Genomic DNA, 20,742 nt, shown 5'->3' with positions numbered 1-20,742 from the left:
TCCTCTCCTTTCCTCTTTCTCCTTTCCTTCCTCCTCTCCTCCGAGGAAGATCTAAAACTGGATGACATCTTGGCCATTCTGGCAGATCATAGCACATCCCTCACTGGCAATGGTTTGGGTTACGGGATCACCGAGGCCCGCCTAGGCTCTGGACGGTCGGCAGAGCCTAGCAGGGAGGGAGGGCGGGCGGGAGGCCCAAGGATGCTGCTGCGGCCTGCGCGGCCGAGAGGAAGAGGAGGGGGAAAGCGCTTCACCCTTGCGCGGCGTCCTTGGCGGGGATTGCGCCAGGCGGAGGGGCGGGCGAGGCTCGGCTTCCCAATCACGAAAGCGCAGCCCGAGGAGAGCAGCCGGATCCGCCCCGTCTCTCCTCTCCTCTCCGCCCGGCCCCGCCCGCTGCCTCGCTTCCTGTCCTTGCCGGCCTGACCCGGCGCGTTGCCTTCCTCCTTTCTCCTCCTCCTCCTCCTCCGTCTCCTGCAGGCTGCTGCGCCGCGCTCTGCCCGCCATCCATCCCGCCAGCCCATCCGCCGGCCCCGAGCGAAGCCAGCCAGCCAGCCTAAGAGGTGAGTCCCCTCCGGAGAGCCCGATCGCATCTCTTTCCCTCCCCGCAAAGCCTCTTTTTAATAGCAGATCTGAAGGTTTTCCTCCCCCCCCCTTTAAAATATACATATAAAAGAATAAAATATTAAAATACCTATATTCGCAGTAGTGTCGAACATGCAAGCCATACATGGATGTTCGCCACTATTGCAAATATTTGCATTTTAATATTTTATTATGTAATAGTGGCGAACATACATACATACATACAGAGATGTACATTCTCCACTATTACAAATATATGTATTTTAATGTTATTTAATAGTGGCGGACATACATAAATGCATGCAGGCATTTTTGCCACTATTGCAAATATGTCTTATTAATATTTTATTATTTAATAGTGGCAAACACATACATACATACATTTAGATGCATACGTCTGCCACTATTGCAAATATATTTTAATACTTTATTAAACAGTGGCGAACATACATGCAGGTTGCAGGTTTGCTACTATTGCAAAGAGATGTGTTTTAATATTGTATTATTTAATAGTGACGACATACATACATACATATGTGTATATTCACTACTATTGCAAATTATGTATATGTTGCAATGTGGGCTGGGAAGATGCTCCGAAAGAGGGGGAGAGAAAATTGGGGAGAGGGATGATTTCATCCCTTTGGTGCATCTTCTCTTTCTATCCACCCCCCCCAAACTCTCTATGCCCCCCAGTCTCAATTACCCCCCCCATCCCACCCAGGCCTGGAATTGTCTTTTTTTTAATACATGCATGCATACATGCACATATCAAAAAAGGGGAACTCTTAATAAAATAAGGATGCAATCAAGAGGGAAGGGATGGATGGATGGATGGATGGCGTTCTCCCCTCCTCGTTTCTAGTCTGCTTCCAAAGGCCGAACCAGAAGGGTTAGAGGGGAGTTTTTCACTTTTCTTTGCCCTCTACAAACTCACCCACCCAGCCTGGAATTTGTGCCAGGGAGGCTTTCCTTCCTCTTGCCTCCCGAATGGGGCAGGTTAAAAAGAAAGAAAGCGCCCAGATCGATGGTCCAATCTTTTCCCCCAGATCTCCTTGGATCAGATGCCAGAAGGAGGGGGACTTGTTGCATCATAATCCCCCAGTTTGAATGGAGAGGCTGGAGGGGAAGCAGCTGTCAATCAAGCAGCGTGTGGGGGGGGGGGAGGGAGTAGGACGTGCCTAGGAGCACGCGGTCTGCAGAGAGCGCTTTTTTTCTATTTCCAAGGAAGTGGGGGGGGGGGGGTTTTTAAAAAATTGCATGCTCACTTTTTCCGGCCCTGCCCAAGTGGAATTGCCAGGTTGGGGGGGGAGGGATGAGTAAACATGGAGAGCTTGCCTTCCCCCCCCCCCCCCCCGGAATCTTTTTGTTTTTTGCAAGCTGCAAAGTCATTTGGGTGCCAAGAGGATCATGTGACACACACACACACAATTACGCACTTTATATTTGCTTGCCTGTTGCGAGAGTCTTCCGCTTGTTCACACACCCAAGCCGGAGTGAGCCACATCCTGCCCAAGGAGACCTTGCAGAATGAAGCTATTTTTTTTTTAAAAAAGGCAGAATTAGGCTTCCCCCCCCCCCCAAAAAAAAAAAAACCTCCTGCAATATGGGGGCAGAGTTCCTTGGCCGGAGTTTTTGCAGTGTTTTCTGTGTTGTCTCCTACAAAGAATCAGGTGACACGTTAAGCAGGGTTCCACTTGCATGTTAGTCCTCCATTTATGACGGTAATTGAGCCTGGCAGAATCATGCCTAATGCGTACAAAGTGAGCCATTGTGAGACTAGATTCAATTTTTATGACCTTTTTTTGTGGTAGTTAAGGGACTATTGTGGTCGTAAAGCAGCAATGCAGTCCTTAAGCGAACCCTGGAGTCGTTAAGCAGAGCTATTGTTTGCTGGGGGTGTGGGCGGGGAGTGTTTGCAGGAAACCAGAAAGAAATATTGGTTTCTGGGGAAAAATATGTTGTAAATTTCAGTCAGTGGTGGGTTTCAATTTTTTTTAGAACCTCTTCTGTGGGTGTGGCCTGCTTTGTGGGAGTGGCTTACCAGCCATGTGACTCGGTGGGAGTGGCTTGCCGGCCATGTGACTGAGTGGGGGTGGCTTGGCAGTCATGTGACTGAGTGGGGGTGGCCACCTTGTAAAATATGGTGAAACTGACTTAACAATGCCCTTGCTTAGCAACCAAAATGTTGGCTCAGAAACTCTGGCATTTGAAGCACGCTATCAAGTTACAAGACCCTTGCACCCCTAACCCTTTAGAAAAACAAACCCCAGGGGTGTTCAAACTTAACAGCTTTAAGACTTGTGGACTTCAACTCCCAGAATTCATCCTCTCGCTCTTCATCTTGATGATGTGCGGACGGATGGAGGGAGGGAGCTGGAACCGGTTCTAAACGGCACTGTAGATTTGTGGAACCTCTTCTATAGAAGAGCTTAGAACTGGCAGGAACCCACCCCTGATTTCAGTTGCATATCTGCTCCACTGTTGTAAATATAGTCTGAGTGTCTAAAACGCAGTCACATGCCCAGGGACTGAATATCATAACTTTGAAACTGGGTCATATGTAGGTTTAGCAGTGTCCGTTGTAATTTTGAAGGTCGCTAGCAGCCACTCATAAGCTGAGAACTACCTGTAGTTTCTAGTTTCTATAGGTTGGGGCCCGAAGCAAGGAATGTAAAAGTATTGTCTCCCTCTTCTCTTTTATTTCAGTTTAGCTTCATTAAAACAGAATGAAGGTTGGGGGTAGGATGGCTCAGTTACAGGTAGTCCTTGATTTAGAACAGTTCGCTTAGTGACTGTTTGAAGTTAAACAGCACTTAAAAAAATGACTTTGATGGTTTTTCACCCGCCCCCTACAGCATCCCTATGGTCAGCTTGGCAATCAAATCAGAGTTATGATGGTTGCGATGTCCTGGGGTCACAGGATAGATAACCTTTTGCGAACTTCTCACAAGCAAAGTCAATGGGGAAGGCAAATTCACTTAACCATCATGTTACAGACTCAATCATTGCTGTGATTCACTTAACAACGGTGGCCCGAAAGGCTGTAAAATGGGGTAAAAGTCACTTCACTTAACCTGTCTTGCTTAGCAACCTCGCACCTTTGTGGTTTTAAGTTGAGGATCACCTGAAGCAGGGACTCCTTATTTGGGAGGGTTTGAAAAGGACAAAAATGCCTCTCCTTGTGTGGAAGGTTCCAGAAAGGTGAGTTTGAGTGTTCCTGCAAATTCATCTGGATTAGGAGCATTTGTTCATGTGAACCCAGAACCCACAAAAACGAAATGCACAGCTACAGTATAGGTGATACCTTGCTCCATAGTAGTAACTGTGAGAGGGATCTTGGAGTCCTAGTGGACAACCATTTAAATAGGAGCCAGCCGTGTGCAGCAGCTGCCAAAAAAGCCAACACAATTCTAGGCTGCATAAACAGAGGGATAGAATCAAGATCACGTGAAGAGTTAATACCACTTTACAAGGCCTTGGTAAGGCCACACTTGGTATACGGCATTCAGTTTTGGTCGCCACCATGTAGAAAAGATGTGGAGACTCTAGAAAGAGTGCAGAGAAGAGCAACAAAGAGGATTAGGGGACTGGAGACTAAAACATATGAAGAATGGTTGCAGGAACTGGGTATGTCTAGTTTAATGAAAAGAAGGACTAGAGGAGACATGATAACAGTCTTCCAATATCTCAGGGGTTGCTACAAGGATGAGGGAGTCAAGCTATTCTCCAAAGCACCTGAGGGCAGAACAAGAAGCAATGGGTGGAAACTAATCAAGGAGAGAAGCAGCTTAGAACTGAGGAAAAATTTCCTGGCAGTTAGCACAATTAATCAGTGGAACAGTTTGCCTCCAGAAATTGTAAATGCCCCAACACTGGAAATCTTTAAGAAGATGTTGGACAGCCCTTTGTCTGAAACGGTATAGGGTTTCCTGCCTAGGCAGGGGGTTGGACTAGAAGACCTCCAAGGTCCCTTCCAACTCTGCTATTGCATTGTATTGTACAAACTGAAGTCATTCTGCACCTTCCCCTGGGAGCGATTTGCATTTAACGGTTCACATTTTTCCGGTTGGCCACGAAAAGAGCATTGACCTTAAGTGTGGCACCATAGCAGTTCCGAAGCCACGTGGGCTGGATCCTAGCCATCAAAAACTAAATTATATTACTTATCCATTCTTCATGCTTTGCCCTCAGCTGATTGGCTCAGTCTCAGAACTGGGCACAGTTGGGAGTGTGATACTCTTAAAGCAATGTTGTTCAAACATGTCAGGAGACGAAAGAAGAGCCAATTAATCTGATTTATTGCTAATCGTGCTTATGCACGCTAACGGCATGTGCTTGGCGTGAGATAAGAGCCAACAGCATTCGGGGGGGGGGTTGGACTTAGTCCGCTTGTGACTAGGCCTGGGATGGTGAACCTATGGCACAGGTGGCACGCAGAGCCCGCTCTGCAGGCATCCAAGCCGTCGCCCCAGCTCAGCTACACTGAGCATGCACGCGCCCATCCCACCAGTCAGCTGATTTTGGGTCGCGCATGCATGGATGGGGTCCAGGGTGTGTGTGGTGCATGCAGGGGCGGGGGGGGGGTCACACACACATACGTGGGGGGGGAAGCGCAGGGGGTGCAGTGCCCCCCCCGCAGCCTGTTTTGGATCCCGGGAGGCCTAATGGGCCCAAAATCAGCCGGGGTGGGTGGGTGGGTGGGGAGTGTCACATGCATGCATGGGAGTGGGGGGGGGGGAGAGCATGCATGCGCAGGGGTGTGGGGCGCATTGCTTAATGGGCACGCAACAACAAAAAGGTTAGCCACCACTATTCTAGGCCAATCTCTCTTTTAACTCCTCCCCCCGCCCCCCGAGTTTTGCCACTGCTTTTGTGCATAAACACGGCAACTTCGAGAGGGGGTGCATTTTCAACTTCAAGATTGAAATCTTGAAGTTGCCAAGTTTGAATAGCAATAGCAGTTAGACTTATATACCGCTTCATAGGGCTTTCAGCCCTCTCTAAGCGGTTTACAGAGTCAGCATATCGCCCCCAACAATCTGGGTCCTCATTTCACCCACCTCGGAAGGATGGAAGGCTGAGTCAACCTTGAGCCGGTGAGATTAGAACCGCTGAACTGCAGATAACAGTCAGCTGAAGTGGCCTGCAGTACTGCACCCTAACTACTGCGCCACCTCGGCTCTTATAAACCTTCCAACTTCACCCCCTGTGGCACTCCCAGGTCGCCATCCGGCTGATCCGAGAAGCCAAGAAATGTCCAACCGTTGCTTTCTACTAACTGTGATTGAATTCCTGATTGCTTGGCAGCTACGGGGCCTTGACTTCTCCTTCCTCCCCCCCCTTTCCTTTCCCCATTCCTATTTTGTCTGTTGTTGTAGATTGTAAGCCTCTCGAGGCAGGGACCATGTCAGTTGTCTGTTGCGTCTCTGCGGTGGTTGCTGTGAAACAGTAGAAGTTCGTTATGGGCGACTTCACGTTCTTTGTTGTTTGTTACGGCGTGGGGTCCTCTGATGACGATAGCAGCAACCGCTGGCCTCCATCTTGGAGTGCTGAACAAAAGGTAAGTGGGAGAGCCGCCCACCGCCCTCCTTTGCCCCCGTTTCGACAAGCACAGAACATTTTGGATCAATGGGCAAAAGTCAAAATTCATTCCGAAACCATTAAACATAAGGGAACGCAGGTCAGTCAGATCGCTTCATGCTCAAGTACGGGCCGTGCCTGTAAATTGTTATGGTTGTTAAGTGAGTCACCATGTGACCAGATTTACTGTCCACCATCTGTCATTCACTGGCGTTCTGACCTAGGTTTTCCAAGAACATGAAGCAGGCTCCTCGTCCCGATAAAATCTCTTTTATTTAGCTTAAAGGGAATTCCTCTCCAGCAAAGTCCCGGCCAACAGTCTTTCATGAGATTTCACAACCACAGACCTTTGTCAGGCTTGGAGAGCTGCCAGGCCGATATCTTCCAAACGCCACGCTGTAGCAGCAATTACTTGGCAAGAAGTCAGGAACAGATCTTCACCCTAATGAATTGAACTAATTGCCTCCTGCAAACTCCACTCCCCTTTTGCTCTTCTTTATTCCTATAAATGCCCTGTGGGAGGGGCCATTCACCATCTACCTGTGCCTTTACTCCTGAGTCAGCCCTTTTTCCTTAACTGTTCCCTTCTCCTGGCAACTCTGCACATGCACACACTGGGAACAGGCTCCAGCTGTTCTTCTGCCTCACTGATGTCTGACTCCGAAGGCAGCTGATAACTGTTAGACCGCCCTGGCCCCCTCTCTGCCTCCGACGCAGAGCCCTTATCAGAGCCTTCCCCAGAATCCAGAACTGGCCCATGTTCCTCCCCAACCTCCTCGCTGTCTCAGTCTGCCACCAGCTTCGCTGGCCGCTAGCAGGCCAACAACTTGCTATGGGGCAATCATTCTCTCTCCTAACCTTATCAAACTCGTAAGGTTGTTGATGGAGAGGAAAAAATGAGAAAGTTTCCATTTTGGGTTTTTGGAAGAATCTAAATCCGACACAAAGAGCAAACTTTGGTCTTTAGAAGAGAGCAAATTGAATACGTCAGGAAGACGAACGTTTGGTAAATTAGCATCCGAGATTATTATTTTTTTAAAGGATTTCAAGTATTAACAAGTACCCTGGATATAAAGAAGTGGCTGAGATGAAGAAACTATTAAGAATATTCCATATTGGTCTTTGTGACATATAATAAAAGAATCATTATTTGGGCCCTAAGCTATATGATTCAGAAGTTTACAGTTTACAGACTAAAATTGCTCAAAATACTCCTGAATCAGCCATCTGTGTAAAGTTCATAATCCATCAGGAATTTCTTCTGTTTGTTTTGTTGGGATCGGTTGCCCTGCCACATACCACTAAGATGTAGTAGGAAATAGGAAGAAGGAGAGTAATGGACACCACCTTTTGCTTCTGAACAGAAAAATGGGATACATACCGTATTTTTCGGACTATAAGACGCACCAGACTATAAGACACACCTAAATTTACAGGAGGAAAAAAAGGAAAAAATAGTTTTTGGCCTGCGCATCACGTTTTCACCCTCCCCAGCCTTCAGAAGCACTCTCCAGTGCTCTACATGTCCTGTTTTCGCCAAAAATGGGCCCGTTTTCGCCAAAAGTGTGCCCATTTTTGGCTTGCAGAGTGCTTTTAGGGGCCTGGAAGGGTGAAAATGTGGTGCACGGAGGACTTGGGAGCCCGAAAACGGGCCCAGTTTTGGTGAAAGCGGCCCACAGGGAGCACTGCAGAGTGCTTCCGGGGGCCTGGGAGGACAAAAACGAAAGACGCGGAGGGCTCAGGAGGCCAAAACCACCGTATTTGTTCTATAAGACAAACCGAAATTTTCACCTACTGTTAGGGGTGGGAAAGGTGTGTTTTACTCCGAAAAATGTGGTAAGTCTTGACAGGTAAGAAAAGGAGTGAGCCAAGGTGGCGCAGTGGTTAAATGCAGCACTGCAGGCTACTGCTAGATCAGCAGGTCAGCGGTTCAAATCTCACCGGCTCAGGGTTGACTCAGCCTTCCACCCTTCCGAGGTGGGTAAAATGAGGACCCAGATTGTTGGGGGCAATATGCTGACTCTCTGTAAACCGCTTAGAGAGGCCTGAAAGGCCTATGAAGCGGTATATAAGTCTACTGCTATTGCTATTGCTATTGCTCTGCATCATCGTTGGAAGTTTACAGAGTACCAGATTTGCAGAGTAAGGATATACACAAGAAGTCAAGTAATTCTCGACTTATGACCACAATTGAGGCCAAAATGACCTATCCCTAAGCAAGACAATTACAGTAAGTGAGTTTTGCCCTCATTATACAATCTGTCCTAACCACAATTGCTGAGTGAATGAATCACTGCAGTTGTTAAGTGAGTACCATGGTTGTTAAGCGAATCTGGCTTCTCCACTGACTTTGCTTTGAGGTCACAAGAGGGGAATCCCGTGACCCCAGGGCATGCAGCTGTCTTAAATATATACCAGTTTGCCAAGAGTCCAAATTTTGATCAATCACGTGACGATGAAGAAAGTACAACTGTTGTAAAGACTGCAAAACAGTCATAAGTCACATTTTCCCCAGTGCTGTTGAAACTTCAAACATTCACTAAACAAAGGGTTGTAAATTGAGGACTGCCTGAATTTGGCTTTGCAGGTGTCATGTTTAAATTTACCTTCCCCAACTTAAATCCCCCAGAGTTGGAAGGTATCTTCTTCTCCTTGTGCCATATCCGTCATCGGACGTTGGCGATCATGTTGGCGATCCTATTTTCATCGTCAGCCGCATGAAGAAGTGCTGCTGAGTTTTGTCCAAACTGTTCTTGTAGATTTTGAAGCCACAATGTTCTTCTTCTGCCTGGACCTCATTTGCCTTCAAACTTCCCCTGCAGGATTAAGTGAAGGATGCTGTATTTTTCTGGGTGTCACATCACCTGTCCAAAATATTTTAACTTTTGCTTTTTAATGCTGTTGTTGATTCCCCTTGGCTTTCCCAGGCAGTTTATCACCCCCTCCTTTCTGATTTGGTCAATTGTATTGTATTGTATTTATTACATTTCTATGCTGCCCTATTCCCGGAGGGACTCAGGGCGACTTACAAACCAAAGTAGGGAGGGGGAATACAAACAGGAGGGAAAGACAACGGACAAAGAACTACAAACAATTTAAAAGGCACTCAACAACCACACAATTCGAGCGGGGACGGGGCACCCGTCAGCCCCAGGCCTGTCGGAACAACCAGGTTTTAAGGGCTTTGCGGAAAGCCTGAAGGGTGGTGAGGGTCCGAATCTCCACGGGGAGCTCATTCCAGAGGGCCGGAGCTCCAGCTGTTTGTCTGCCTCACTGATGTCTCACTCTGAAGGCAGCTGAGAACTGGTATCCGACTCTTGCTCCCTCTCTGCCTCCAACAGAGAGCCCTCGTCCGAGCCTTCCCCAGCCTCCAGGACTGGCCCATGTTTCTCCCCAACCTCCTCACTGTCTGAAGAGCTTCACTCGCCGCTGGCAGGCCACAATAAATATCTTAAGTAAACTAAGAATCCTGGTTGTAAATGATACCCCAAGCATCCCTTTTGTTTGAGGGCAAGAAAATCCCTTTGACCTTTGGAGACCGTGTCATGGATACTCATATTACACACTGTTAGGAGAGACTCGCCCATCCATAGTATGGCTGCTTTGTTGGAAACCCACTAAGAGAATATGTTCTTTTCCTCAATCTGATCCCAGCGAGGCCGTTTATCCCCAAGTTTTCTTGAAGTTCTTGTGGGTGGACATGGTTGAAAAATGCGTTCTCACTGCTGTGATCTCATGAAGATTACCAAAGAAGAGAACAAAGGCCTACTTTATTCTGCCTTGTTTTCTTTTCAGAAGACAAATGTCTCAGTTCAGGAACATCATTCAAGTCAAGCTATGTACAGTAAACAAGTCCTTTCTGTGTCGCTTTTAAAGCTCTTAGTAGCCCTTGGTGGTGTTGAGCAATGAATGGGTTTGGGTTTGGCGGTTTCAATGGACATTCCTAGTACTCTGATTTCCATCAATAAATAGCAAGTAGCGTTGGTGGATATAATGGTGCACGCTGTCCTGATCCTCTTGCTGAAGTGTGAGTCAAAAATTATACTTAGATGATATAGTTGGTGATGATTATAGTGATAATGGGTAAGTGATACTCCATCCTTTCTCAACTAAGAGCCGAGGTGGCGCAGTGGTTAAATGCAGCACTGCAGGCTACTTCAGCTGACTGCAGTTCTGCAGTTCGGCTGTTCAAATCTCACCGGCTCAGGGTTGACTCAGCCTTCCATCCTTCCGAGGTGGGTAAAATGAGGACCCGGATTGTTGTTGGGGGCAATATGCTGACTCTGTAAACCGCTTAGAGAGGGCTGAAAGCCCTATGAAGCGGTATATAAGTCTAACTGCTATTGCTATTGCTAACTTAGTGACCCCAGATAAATTGAACTACAGATATCTCTTACCCTTGACTGGGAGAAGAATGTTGATTAAAAGAGTTGGCAACATTAAGACTTGTGGACTTCAACTCTCAGAATTCCATTGACTGACTGCGGGATTCTGAGAGTCGAGGTTCACAGGTCTTAAAATTGCCACATTTGAAAACCCATGACTAAAGAGGATAGAATTGTAGTCCATGCTGGTGGTATATATTGGGAACTAGCCGATAACCTGGCATTATCCAGGTATTTATTTATAGAGAGAAAATGTCCGGACCAAACATAATTTCTAATGTTGGATTTTCCCCCTTAATAGAGGGAGCCCCCTTGTGGAGTACTGTGAAGCTGTTATGGCAACTCCACTGCACTGCACAGAAGAAGCCACTTTAAGGCACAACAGGCTGTATCTTAACAGAACACACACTCCAAAGGGATTTAGGGGTGTCTTACCCCCACAGTATTTTTCCCAGAGAGTAATCATCTGTGTACCAAGTTTGGTTGAAATTGCTTGAGGCGTTCCAGAGTTATGCTGGAACACATCCACCCACAGCCATTGATGATAGATAGATAGATGATAGATAGATAGATAGATAGATAGATAGATAGATAGATAGATAGATAGATAGATTCCACCTTGATGGGGCATTGAATTGTTGCTTCATGTGTCTTTCTCCCCCCCCCCCTTTTTTTTTTTTGCAGAAAACCATGGCTTCCCTCAAGGACAAACTGATTACTCCAATTACCCAGCCCAGCACTCAACCGAACAACAAGGTCACCGTGGTAGGAGTCGGTCAGGTGGGGATGGCCTGTGCTGTCAGTGTCCTGGAAAGGGTACGTATGCCCATTTCAGATATTTTGTCAGAGTACGCACAGCGTGACTGCAATTTTGAGACAACCCAGGAGCAAAAATGTTTTGTCTTTCAAACAGTGGTTTCTATACAAGGCTTATATATACACGCATACACCTGTTAGGAAAATATCAAGCAAACAATCAATCAATCTTCATCTCTACACAGGGAACTACAATGGAGATAGAACATGAGGAGAGAGAGATAGAGAGAGAGACGCCCTCACATGGCCTCCCTTATATATACAGCTTCTTAAAGTGGCAGTAACCCTGCTGACTCATCCTCATGTTCTCATCTTGGTTTGCAGCCTTACAGCAGTTGGTCAGTTATTAAATCGTCATTACTCTGACGTGCTTATGTGCTGGCTGTTCTGACCCAGCCTTTGCAAGTAATGATAAGCTGCTTACTCGCGGGTAGCACAACCCCCTTTTCAAAACAGGGCAGGAGTGGTCTTTTATTCACGTGGATAAAGAAAAACCAAACATGATGCGTCCCAACAAACCTGATTCTGGCCAAGGAATCTGAATTGCTTGCTGTATGTTAGAAAACGAACTGTTGTCTGCAACAACTGGCCATTCCTAAACCTCTCCTATTCATTTCCCCGCCACGGAGGGGTTGGCTAGCATCTGTGTCTGACTTTCCCTGAGAGCCGGCTTATTGATTTCCGCTGCTCTCCTCTCCTTTCCTCCCTGTGCGTACTTGCATCTGAGATGGGCCCCATCTGTTCCTCCCCATCATTCAGCTCAGGCCCTGAAGACAGCTGCCTCTCCATCTGGGAGGGGAAGAGGGGGAAGGCCCCCGCTCTGCTTCTGTCTTTGATTCTGTTTCCTTATCGGAGCCTTCCAAAGACTCCAAAGCCGGCCCAGGCCCTCCTTCACCCTCGTTTCACTCTGCAGCTAGCTCTGCTGGCAGCCGATGGGCCACAACACCGGCTTTCATGCAGAAGATGCCCAGATGGCATGTAGAATTCAATACAGTATTTTAAAAAGGTTAAATCCCAATTAAGTCGTATGAGCAGTGGCTAAGACGCTGAGCTTATCGACCCCAAAGGTCGGCACTTTGTCGGTTCGAATCCCGAGCATTTTGAAGGCCACAAGCCATCCATTCCTGACTCAGAAGCTTGTGTCAAGGCCTGCTTTAAGATAGATGGATCACTTCCATCATGAGTTGAACCTCCGTATTATTGTGCCAGTCCTTGTGCTTAACTCTTAGCCCCATGTTTCTTCCTGATGCCAGGGTCTCTGCGATGAACTCGCCCTCGTTGATGTCCTGGAAGACAAACTGAAAGGAGAAATGCTGGATCTGCAACATGGAAGCTTATTTCTGAAGACACCTAAGATCATAGCAGACAAGGGTAAGGCTTTCATTGAACATCCCCAAATAAATCTTTGGCCAATAATTGGAAGATCGCCAGTAAGTCAAGATCAGTCCTGCCCTGATTAGTAGCAATAGCAATAGCAGTTAGACTTATATACCGCTTCATAGGGCTTTCAGTCCTCTCTAAGCGGTTTACAGAGTCAGCATATCGCCCCCACAGTCTGGGTCCTCATTTCACCCACCTCGGAAGGATGGAAGGCTGAGTCAACCTTGAGCCGGTGAGATTAGAACCGCTGAACTGCAGATAACAGTCAGCTGAAGTGGCCTGCAGTACTGCACCCTAACCACTGAGCCACCTCGGCTCTTGTAAATGGCTTGCTGGTCATTGGTGACCAGAATTTCAGGTAAATGAGCAACCAGGTAAATTGCTGGAGAAGAGAAGGAAGGTTCCCAGCCACTTCCATTCCCCACTATCCTGTCGGAGCTGAAAAAGCTTCTTGGATGAGAAGTGAAACGTCTTCAGAGTAAAAACAAAACCCAGTTGCCTCCTGAAAAAGCATCTTTGGGACAAGAGAAGGAAGATTCTGGGCCTCTGGATTTCTCAGCTCTTTGCAAAAGGTTTTTTTTGGGGGGGGGGGGGGAGGAAACCAAACTCAATCCATGCAGTAACTTCACTTCTGCTTCTTTTCTCTTCAGATTATTCTGTGACCGCTAATTCAAAGGTGGTGGTTGTAACCGCCGGTGTCCGCCAGCAGGAAGGAGAAAGCCGTCTGGACTTAGTTCAGAGGAACGTAAACGTCTTCAAATTCATTATCCCACAAGTTGTGAAATACAGCCCAAATTGCATGATTCTGGTGGTTTCCAACCCAGGTAAATTAGGGCTTGGCAGGTCAAATGCAATTACCGTATTTTTCAGACTATAAGACGCACTAGAGTATAAGACGCACCAAGACTTTGAAGTGGAAAAGAGGAAACGAAATTAGGTTTTGCCCTCCCCACCCCCCTGGGAGCCCTCTGCAGGCCTCCCAAACCATCTGCATGCCCCGTTTTCATGAAAAGCCTGTTTCCCCACACACACACACGCATCACGTTTTTGCCCTCCCCAGCCCCCAGAAGCACTCTGCAGGCCTTCCAAATCCTCTGCGTGCCCCATTTTTGGCAAAAATAGGGTGCACGGGGCAGGGTTTCGGGAGGCTAAAAATGGCCGTATTCAGTGTATAAGACGCACTGACATTTCCACCCTCTTTTAGGTGGAAAAAAGTGTGTCTTATACTCCGAAAAGTGTAGTACGTAGAAGGGCTGATGCTTGCAACCAGATATTGATCAGATCTCTATAACTGGTTATTGTATATGTAGCTATCCACCATAAGATTGGAATGTGTTATAAAGCAAACATATTGTTTTAAAAACCTTAATGTGGTTTGGATATGAGCAGCGTGGTAGCCTAGTGGTGAAGATGCTCGTCTCCCACTCGGAAGGTTGAGTGTTCAATCCTAAGTAGCTGCAGATTTTTCTCTCTCTGGGTGGAAAGAAAAAATATCTGCTGTGAACTCCGTGTAGTGTCAGGAAGGGCATCCAGTCAGTAAAGGCTCAGCTCCATCCAGTCAGCCTGAGACTATCCTGTGTTAAAGGATTATGGTAAAGGTTTCCCTCACACATATGTGCTAATCGTTCCCGACTCTAAGGGGTGGTGCTAATCTCCATTTCAAAGCCGAAGAGCCAGCGCTGTCCAAATATGTCTCCATGGTCATGTGGCCAGCATGAATAAATGCCGAAGACGCACAGAACACTCTTACCTTCCCACCAAAGATGGTTCCTATTTTTCTACTTGCATTTTTACATGCTTTTGAACTACTAGGTTGGCAGAAGCTGGGACAAGTAACGGGAACCCACTGTTACGCGGTGCTAGGGATTTGAACCACTGACCTTTCTGATTGACAAGCTCAGTGTCTTAGCCACTGAGACACCACGTTCCTATTTAATTTAATTAAGGTAATGAATTAAAGTCATCCTGATTGAAGGAGTACACAGCCATAAAAAATGAGGTTTTTTAAATGTGGTTTGGTTATGTATGTAAATGCAGATGCCACTATATATAGCATTAAAAGTTTAGGTTTATTCCACATTTACAAATATCCTAGAATGATTTTGTGCAGAATAGAAGACAGACAATTAATAAATAATAGAAAAGTAGGTTTTTTACAGTAACTTGCGTTAAGAATAGCAATGCATATTGCTGAAACTACACAATCGGGCAGGTATAAGTAGTCCCTGAATTAACAACCACAATTGGGGCTAGAATTTCCACTCCTAAGCAAGAAAGTTGTTAAGTGACTCGCCTGCAATTTTACAAAAAACTGTTTGTCATGGTTGTTAAGCAAATCATGGTCATTAAGAACTGGGAAGGTCTCCAACGGCGATCACATGTTCCCACTATGCTGCAATCATAAATACCAAGAGCCCAAATTTTGATCACGTGACCATGGGGATGACGGTCATCAATGTGAGGACCAGTTCTAAGTCACCTTTTTCAGTACCGTTGTAACTTTGAATGATCACTAAACAGGTGGTTGTAAGTCAAGAAGTACTTCTGTGGGTTTTGCACCATTTGAATTTGTTTTTTTAGATTATGTTTGGGTTCACACATGGCATTAAAGGTTGGCAGTTCGGCGGTTCGAATCCCTAGCGCCGCATAACGGAGTGATCTCCCGTTACAGCTTCTGCCAACCTAGCAGTTCTGAAACATGTAAAAAATGCAAGTAGAAAAATAGGGGTCACCTTTGGGGGGAAGGTAACAGTGTTCTGTGCGCCTTTGGGAGTTGAGTCCTGCCGGGCACATGACCACAGAGACTTCTTCGGACAGTGCTAGCTCTTCGGCTTTGAAACGGAGATGAGCACCGCCCCCTAGAGTCGGGAACAACTAGCACATATGTGTGAAATGAACCTTTACCTTAGCTATGGCATTAAATTGCAAACCGTGGTGTATAAGGAAAATGGCCAGTATTGGTTCCATGAATCCATTATAAATGCGAACCTTGCCCAAGAGCTGATCTGCAAGTTTTTAGGCTGCCATCTTAACCCGATGCTTGGAGGATCCATCCTTCAGTCTGTCTGTCTGTCTCTTCCCTTTCCCAGTGGACATCCTGACCTACGTGACATGGAAACTTAGTGGCCTGCCGAAGCATCGCGTCATCGGGAGCGGTTGTAACCTTGATTCGGCTCGGTTCCGCTTCTTGATGGCAGAAAAATTGGGCATCCATCCCTCTAGCTGTCACGGTTGGGTCTTGGGAGAACATGGCGATTCCAGTGGTGAGTAGGCCTTATTTCTCCTGGTAGTCCTGCGGTGCCAGTGGTTTGAGGCCTTCCGTCGGTTCTGCACTACATTTCCCACAGTCCCTTGCTCTAGGGATCACTCAGATAAGATGCACTAGGCACCTATTACCACATGTGGTGGACATGTTCAAAAACAACCCAAAAGAATTGGACAAAAATACATACATGGTTAGAAAAAATGTTAAGGCAGCATATAAATTGTAAGTCAGAAATATTTTTGCTAGGTATAGTACCAGAAAAGTGTGGTAAAGGGAATATATATATTTAATATTGCATGTTTTGACAGTAGCAAGTATTGTCTGTCAGGTTCCAGGAGAACAATCAAGAAACAGGACACCAATGTTGGGTTTAATCCTTGTTTATCAGACTGGTATTAACTGACCACCATTTCTGCTAGAATGGAATCATTGTTGGAGCTAACGCTCCGTGCCCCCCACAACCTTATGAGCCTTTCCCCTGGCTCCACCCAAACCCCTCGTGACCAGCCCCTCCCCTGCGTCCGCCTTCCCCTTGATTACATATCCCACAGATGCATAGCAAAGATCCGGGCATTGATAGCAACCTCCCCGCCAAGCGTCCTCCTCCTCCGTCAGTAGCAGCCACTTCCTTATAGTCCCAGCTGGTCGGCACTGATCGACGTTGGCCACGCCCCCATGTGTGCGTCAGGTAGCATCGAGGCCGCCAACAGTAATGGCTGCCATCCCAGCCGGCTGGCGGCCCGGTGCCATGTCTCTCGATGCATGGAGGCCGCTTCGGATTCCCCTCGTGTCCTTGGATGCATGGCTCAGCTAGGTGGAAGGGAAGACGGCGGGGTACATCCAAAACAGATGAGGAGCAGTGAGATGGAAGTCAGGAAGTAACTCGGCTGATTGGCAGCCCCAGATGGCCCGGATGACAGTCTTTGCACGGCACTAGAAAAATGAGGAAACATCTACAGAAGAAGATATTAGAAAGTGCAGAAATGGACAGATTGATGTTAAAAATGAAAGAGAAAGAAGACATGGAATGTTTCCAAGCATGGGATTTGTTTTACAAATGGTTGGACGTTAGAGGTAGAAATTAGGAACTGGAAAAGTATTATTTTGTAAGCAAAACTGATGCAGACAATACGCTGTTCATAAAGCACTGATGTTATGTAAAGAGAAAATGTATAAATAAACTGTTAAAACAAAATAGATAGATCTAATAGATGGATTAAAATGCAAAATACCTAGAAAGCATCGAAGTTGCCCTCCCATTGGTTTTCTTCGTGCAGCAAAAACCAATTCCTAATGTGATCAGCATCACTTCCTCCTGAGCTTTCCGTTTTTGTATCGTGTGCCACTAAATCGGGAAAGTAAAAATGAGTTAATGACTTTGCGGGGTGGGAAAAATGCCGTAAAGTGAAGTCACGTGACCACAGGATGCTGCAAATGGCCACGAAGGCGGGCCAATTACCAAGCAACCAAAATGGTATCACATGGTTTGAAGGTGGGAGGAAGGCGTTGGAATTTCGAAAGTGTGTTACATGTAGAGCTGGAGGGAATCTTCTGTTATTTGAACAGTCAATAAGCAGTTGGACAGAAATTGAGGACGTGGTTTTCATATTTGCCATTTTTAAGATGTGTGGATTTCAATTCCGTACCAGCTGGGGAATTCTGGGAGCTGAACTCCACACATCTTAAAGTTGCCGTGTTTGAAAGAAAAATAATAATGTCACTGAAACATAGAATGGCATTGTTTGAATGGAGAACCATCACTTATATTACATCGCAGTAAATTCTCTTTAACCCTTTCAGTACCAATCTGGAGTGGGGTCAATGTAGCAGGCGTTTCTCTCCAGGAACTGAATCCACAAATGGGGACGGACCAAGATCCAGAGGAATGGAAGAAAGTCCACAGACAGGTGGTTGAGAGGTATGGCGCTATGAAGTTATGGAAGCAACAGACAGAAATGATGATAGATAGATAGATAGATAGATAGATAGATAGATAGATAGATAGATAGATAGATAGACAGACAGACAGACAGACAGACAGACAGACAGACAGACAGACAGACAGACAGACAGGAGACGGATGGATGGATGGATGGATGGATGGATGGATGGATGGATGGATGATAGATGAGATGGGTAGGTGGATGGATGGATGATAGATAAGATGGGTAGGTAGGTAGGGGGGTATGTAGAGAGACAGACAGACACACAGGGGATGGATGGATGGATGGATGGATGGATGGATGGATGGATGGATGGATGATAGATGGGATGGGTAGGTGGATGGATGGATGATAGATAAGATGGGTAGGTAAGGTAGGTAGGTAGGTAGATACAGACAGACTGGATGGATGGGATGGATGGATGGATGGATGGATGATAGATAAGATGGGTAAGTAGGTAGGTAGGTAGCTAGGTAGATAGATAGATAGACAGACAGATAGACAGGAGATAGATGGATGGATGGATGATAGATGAGATAGGTAGGTGGATGGATGGATGGATGATAGATAAGATGGGTAAGTAGGTAGGTACATAGATAGATAGATAGATAGATAGATAGATAGATAGATAGATAGATAGATAGATAGATAGATAGATAGATAGATAGATGATAGATAGATAGATAGATAGATAATATAATTTTGTTGGACAGAAAATACCGTATATACCTGTGGATAAGCCCATCTGCGGAGAAACTCAGCCATTGTAACTATAAAAATAAAACACAAACACACATCCTTCGCATTCTATACAATTGAATTGAAACTGATATTACATTAATATTGCACTGTACAGTAGAATTCAATATAGTTCCTGCCCTGGGATAGAAGCTGTTTTTCAGCCTGTTTGTCCTTGTTTTTATTGTCCTGTACCGTCTGCCGGATGGTAATAGTTCAAAAAAATAATTCCCAAATACAATATTTCAAGGCTATAACTGGGAATATTTGGAACCGTAGACTAGCACATGTTGGGGAAAAGAGGAAAGGCATAGCAGGTGGTTAGTTTCCCCTTTCACGACTTCCTCGCTTGAGTTTTCTCTCCTTGAAAATGACATCGGTTTTTTGTCTCCTCTTACAAGGATGATTTCAGATACTTCTCCAGACTAACAGTTTTAGAACTTTTTTGCTTCCCGTTGACCAAGCTTCCTCTTTGTGTGTGTCCAATAGTGCTTATGAAGTGATCAAACTGAAAGGCTACACCAACTGGGCCATTGGCTTTAGTGTTGCTGATCTTCTAGAAACCATTCTGAAGAACCTTTCTCGAGTCCACCCAGTGTCTACCATGGTTAAGGTAAGGGCCGGAGTGAGATGGCCATATTTTCTTGTTTTTTATATATGTCTCTTTTCTCTCCTGGTGTTAGGCCAGGGATCTTCCAAACTTGGCAACTTTATTAAGACTGGTGGACTTCAACTCCCAGAATTCCCCAGCCAGCACAGCTGGCTGGGGAATTCTGGGAATTGAAGTCCACAAAGTCGCCATCTTTGGATACCCCTGTTTCACTTGAAATAGAGAGATAAATGGGTTAGAATTGGGGAAAGGGGAGTGTGCCTTTAAAGTAGACTGGATTAGGAAAATAAAATAAATACTTTTATTGTAAGATGGCAGTGACAAACTCTGAATGTGTTTCCCACAAATCTCACTTCATTTTCATGAAAACTAGGGAGCAGCTTGACGGGCATTTATTGGGGTTACCATTCTGGCCCGTAGTCCTCGACTTAGGACGACAAGTGAGCCCTAAGTTTCTGTTGCTAAGCAAGACAGGTCTTAAATGAATTTTCTCATTTTTGTAACTAAAAAATAATAAAACTTTTTTAAAAAGAAGTGGAGTAGAGTCGGAAATGATTAGCACGCATGTGCGTGGGAACCTTTACCTTTGTACAACTTCAAGCAGTTCCTAAGCATTTTGTCATATGTACAATTCCATCAGTATAGGAAGAACGGCAGAGCTGGGGAGTGGAGTCAAAAGAGGAACCAGCTTAGAATCCCTACGTAGCTACAATTTACATAGTCAACAATGATGGCATTTCCCAGTAAGACTTGAGGACGGGGGATTTTTTTCTAATTCTCCATCTTTGGTTGCAGGGTATGTACGGCATTGAAAACGAAGTATTCCTGAGCCTTCCTTGTGTGCTGGGATCCGTGGGGTTGACCAGCGTGATCAACCAGAAGCTGAAGGATAGCGAGGTGGCTCAGCTCCAGAACAGCGCTTCTACGCTGTGGAATGTCCAGAAGGACCTCAAAGATCTGTAGGCGCTAGAGATGCTTCCGTCCGCCGTAAGCGAGAAGACAAGCAGTGTTAAGCCAAACACGTTCATGTTAACTCCATAGCCGAGCTTCCAGTAAACAACTTGAAAGGGTACCAGCTTTCCTCCACCACAGCTAAGATCCACGTTGTTGTAAATGCAGATGTTCCGAACAAATAAAACCAGCTCTTTTGTGTGTGCTCCCAATCCTGCTTCATTTTCACTTTTTTCCCCCCTTCCGTGTCTCTAGTTCATTTTTTGCTTATTTCAAGCAGTGCCGCCCCTAAGCGTAAACGCTGATTGGGTGACTTTGGGCCAATCACCAGGAGATTGGGAGTTCTAGTCCCACCTTGGCATGAAAGTTGACTAGGTGACCTTGGGCCAAACACCAGGAGATTGTGAGTTCTAGTCCCACCTTGGCATGAAAGTTGACTAGGTGACCTTGGACCAAACACCAGGAGATTGTGAATTCTAGTCCCACCGT

At 46.0% G+C, this 20,742-nt stretch overlaps 1 protein-coding gene across 1 annotated transcript; it reads left to right on the top strand.

Moving 5' to 3' along the window:
- Positions 1-371: 371 nt before the first annotated feature.
- Positions 372-20,465, top strand: LDHB (lactate dehydrogenase B). Its single transcript, XM_032221646.1, has 8 exons — positions 372-560; positions 11,235-11,366; positions 12,620-12,737; positions 13,397-13,570; positions 15,836-16,009; positions 17,812-17,929; positions 19,182-19,305; positions 20,098-20,465. The coding sequence occupies exons 2-8, from the start codon at positions 11,241-11,243 to the stop codon at positions 20,263-20,265; spliced, it is 1,002 nt and encodes a 333-aa protein (XP_032077537.1). The 5' UTR covers positions 372-560; positions 11,235-11,240; the 3' UTR covers positions 20,266-20,465.
- Positions 20,466-20,742: the final 277 nt, after the last annotated feature.

The sequence above is a fragment of the Thamnophis elegans genome, chromosome 7 (genome assembly GCF_009769535.1).
Source record: "Thamnophis elegans isolate rThaEle1 chromosome 7, rThaEle1.pri, whole genome shotgun sequence".
In the NCBI taxonomy this organism is placed as follows: domain Eukaryota; kingdom Metazoa; phylum Chordata; class Lepidosauria; order Squamata; family Colubridae; genus Thamnophis; species Thamnophis elegans.
The sequence above is the reverse complement of the archived record's forward strand: the minus strand, read 5'-3'. Positions and strand labels throughout refer to the sequence as shown.

What these genes read in the sequence shown, in the direction of transcription:
- LDHB (XM_032221646.1), top strand. Translation starts at nt 11,241, where the DNA reads ATGGCTTCCCTCAAGGACAAACTGATTACTCCAATTACCCAGCCCAGC. An exon ending in CACAGACAGGTGGTTGAGAG is followed by an intron (nt 17,930 to 19,181) that starts GTATGGCGCTAT and finishes TGTGTCCAATAG; the next exon opens with TGCTTATGAAGTGATCAAAC. An exon ending in CAGTGTCTACCATGGTTAAG is followed by an intron (nt 19,306 to 20,097) that starts GTAAGGGCCGGA and finishes CTTTGGTTGCAG; the next exon opens with GGTATGTACGGCATTGAAAA.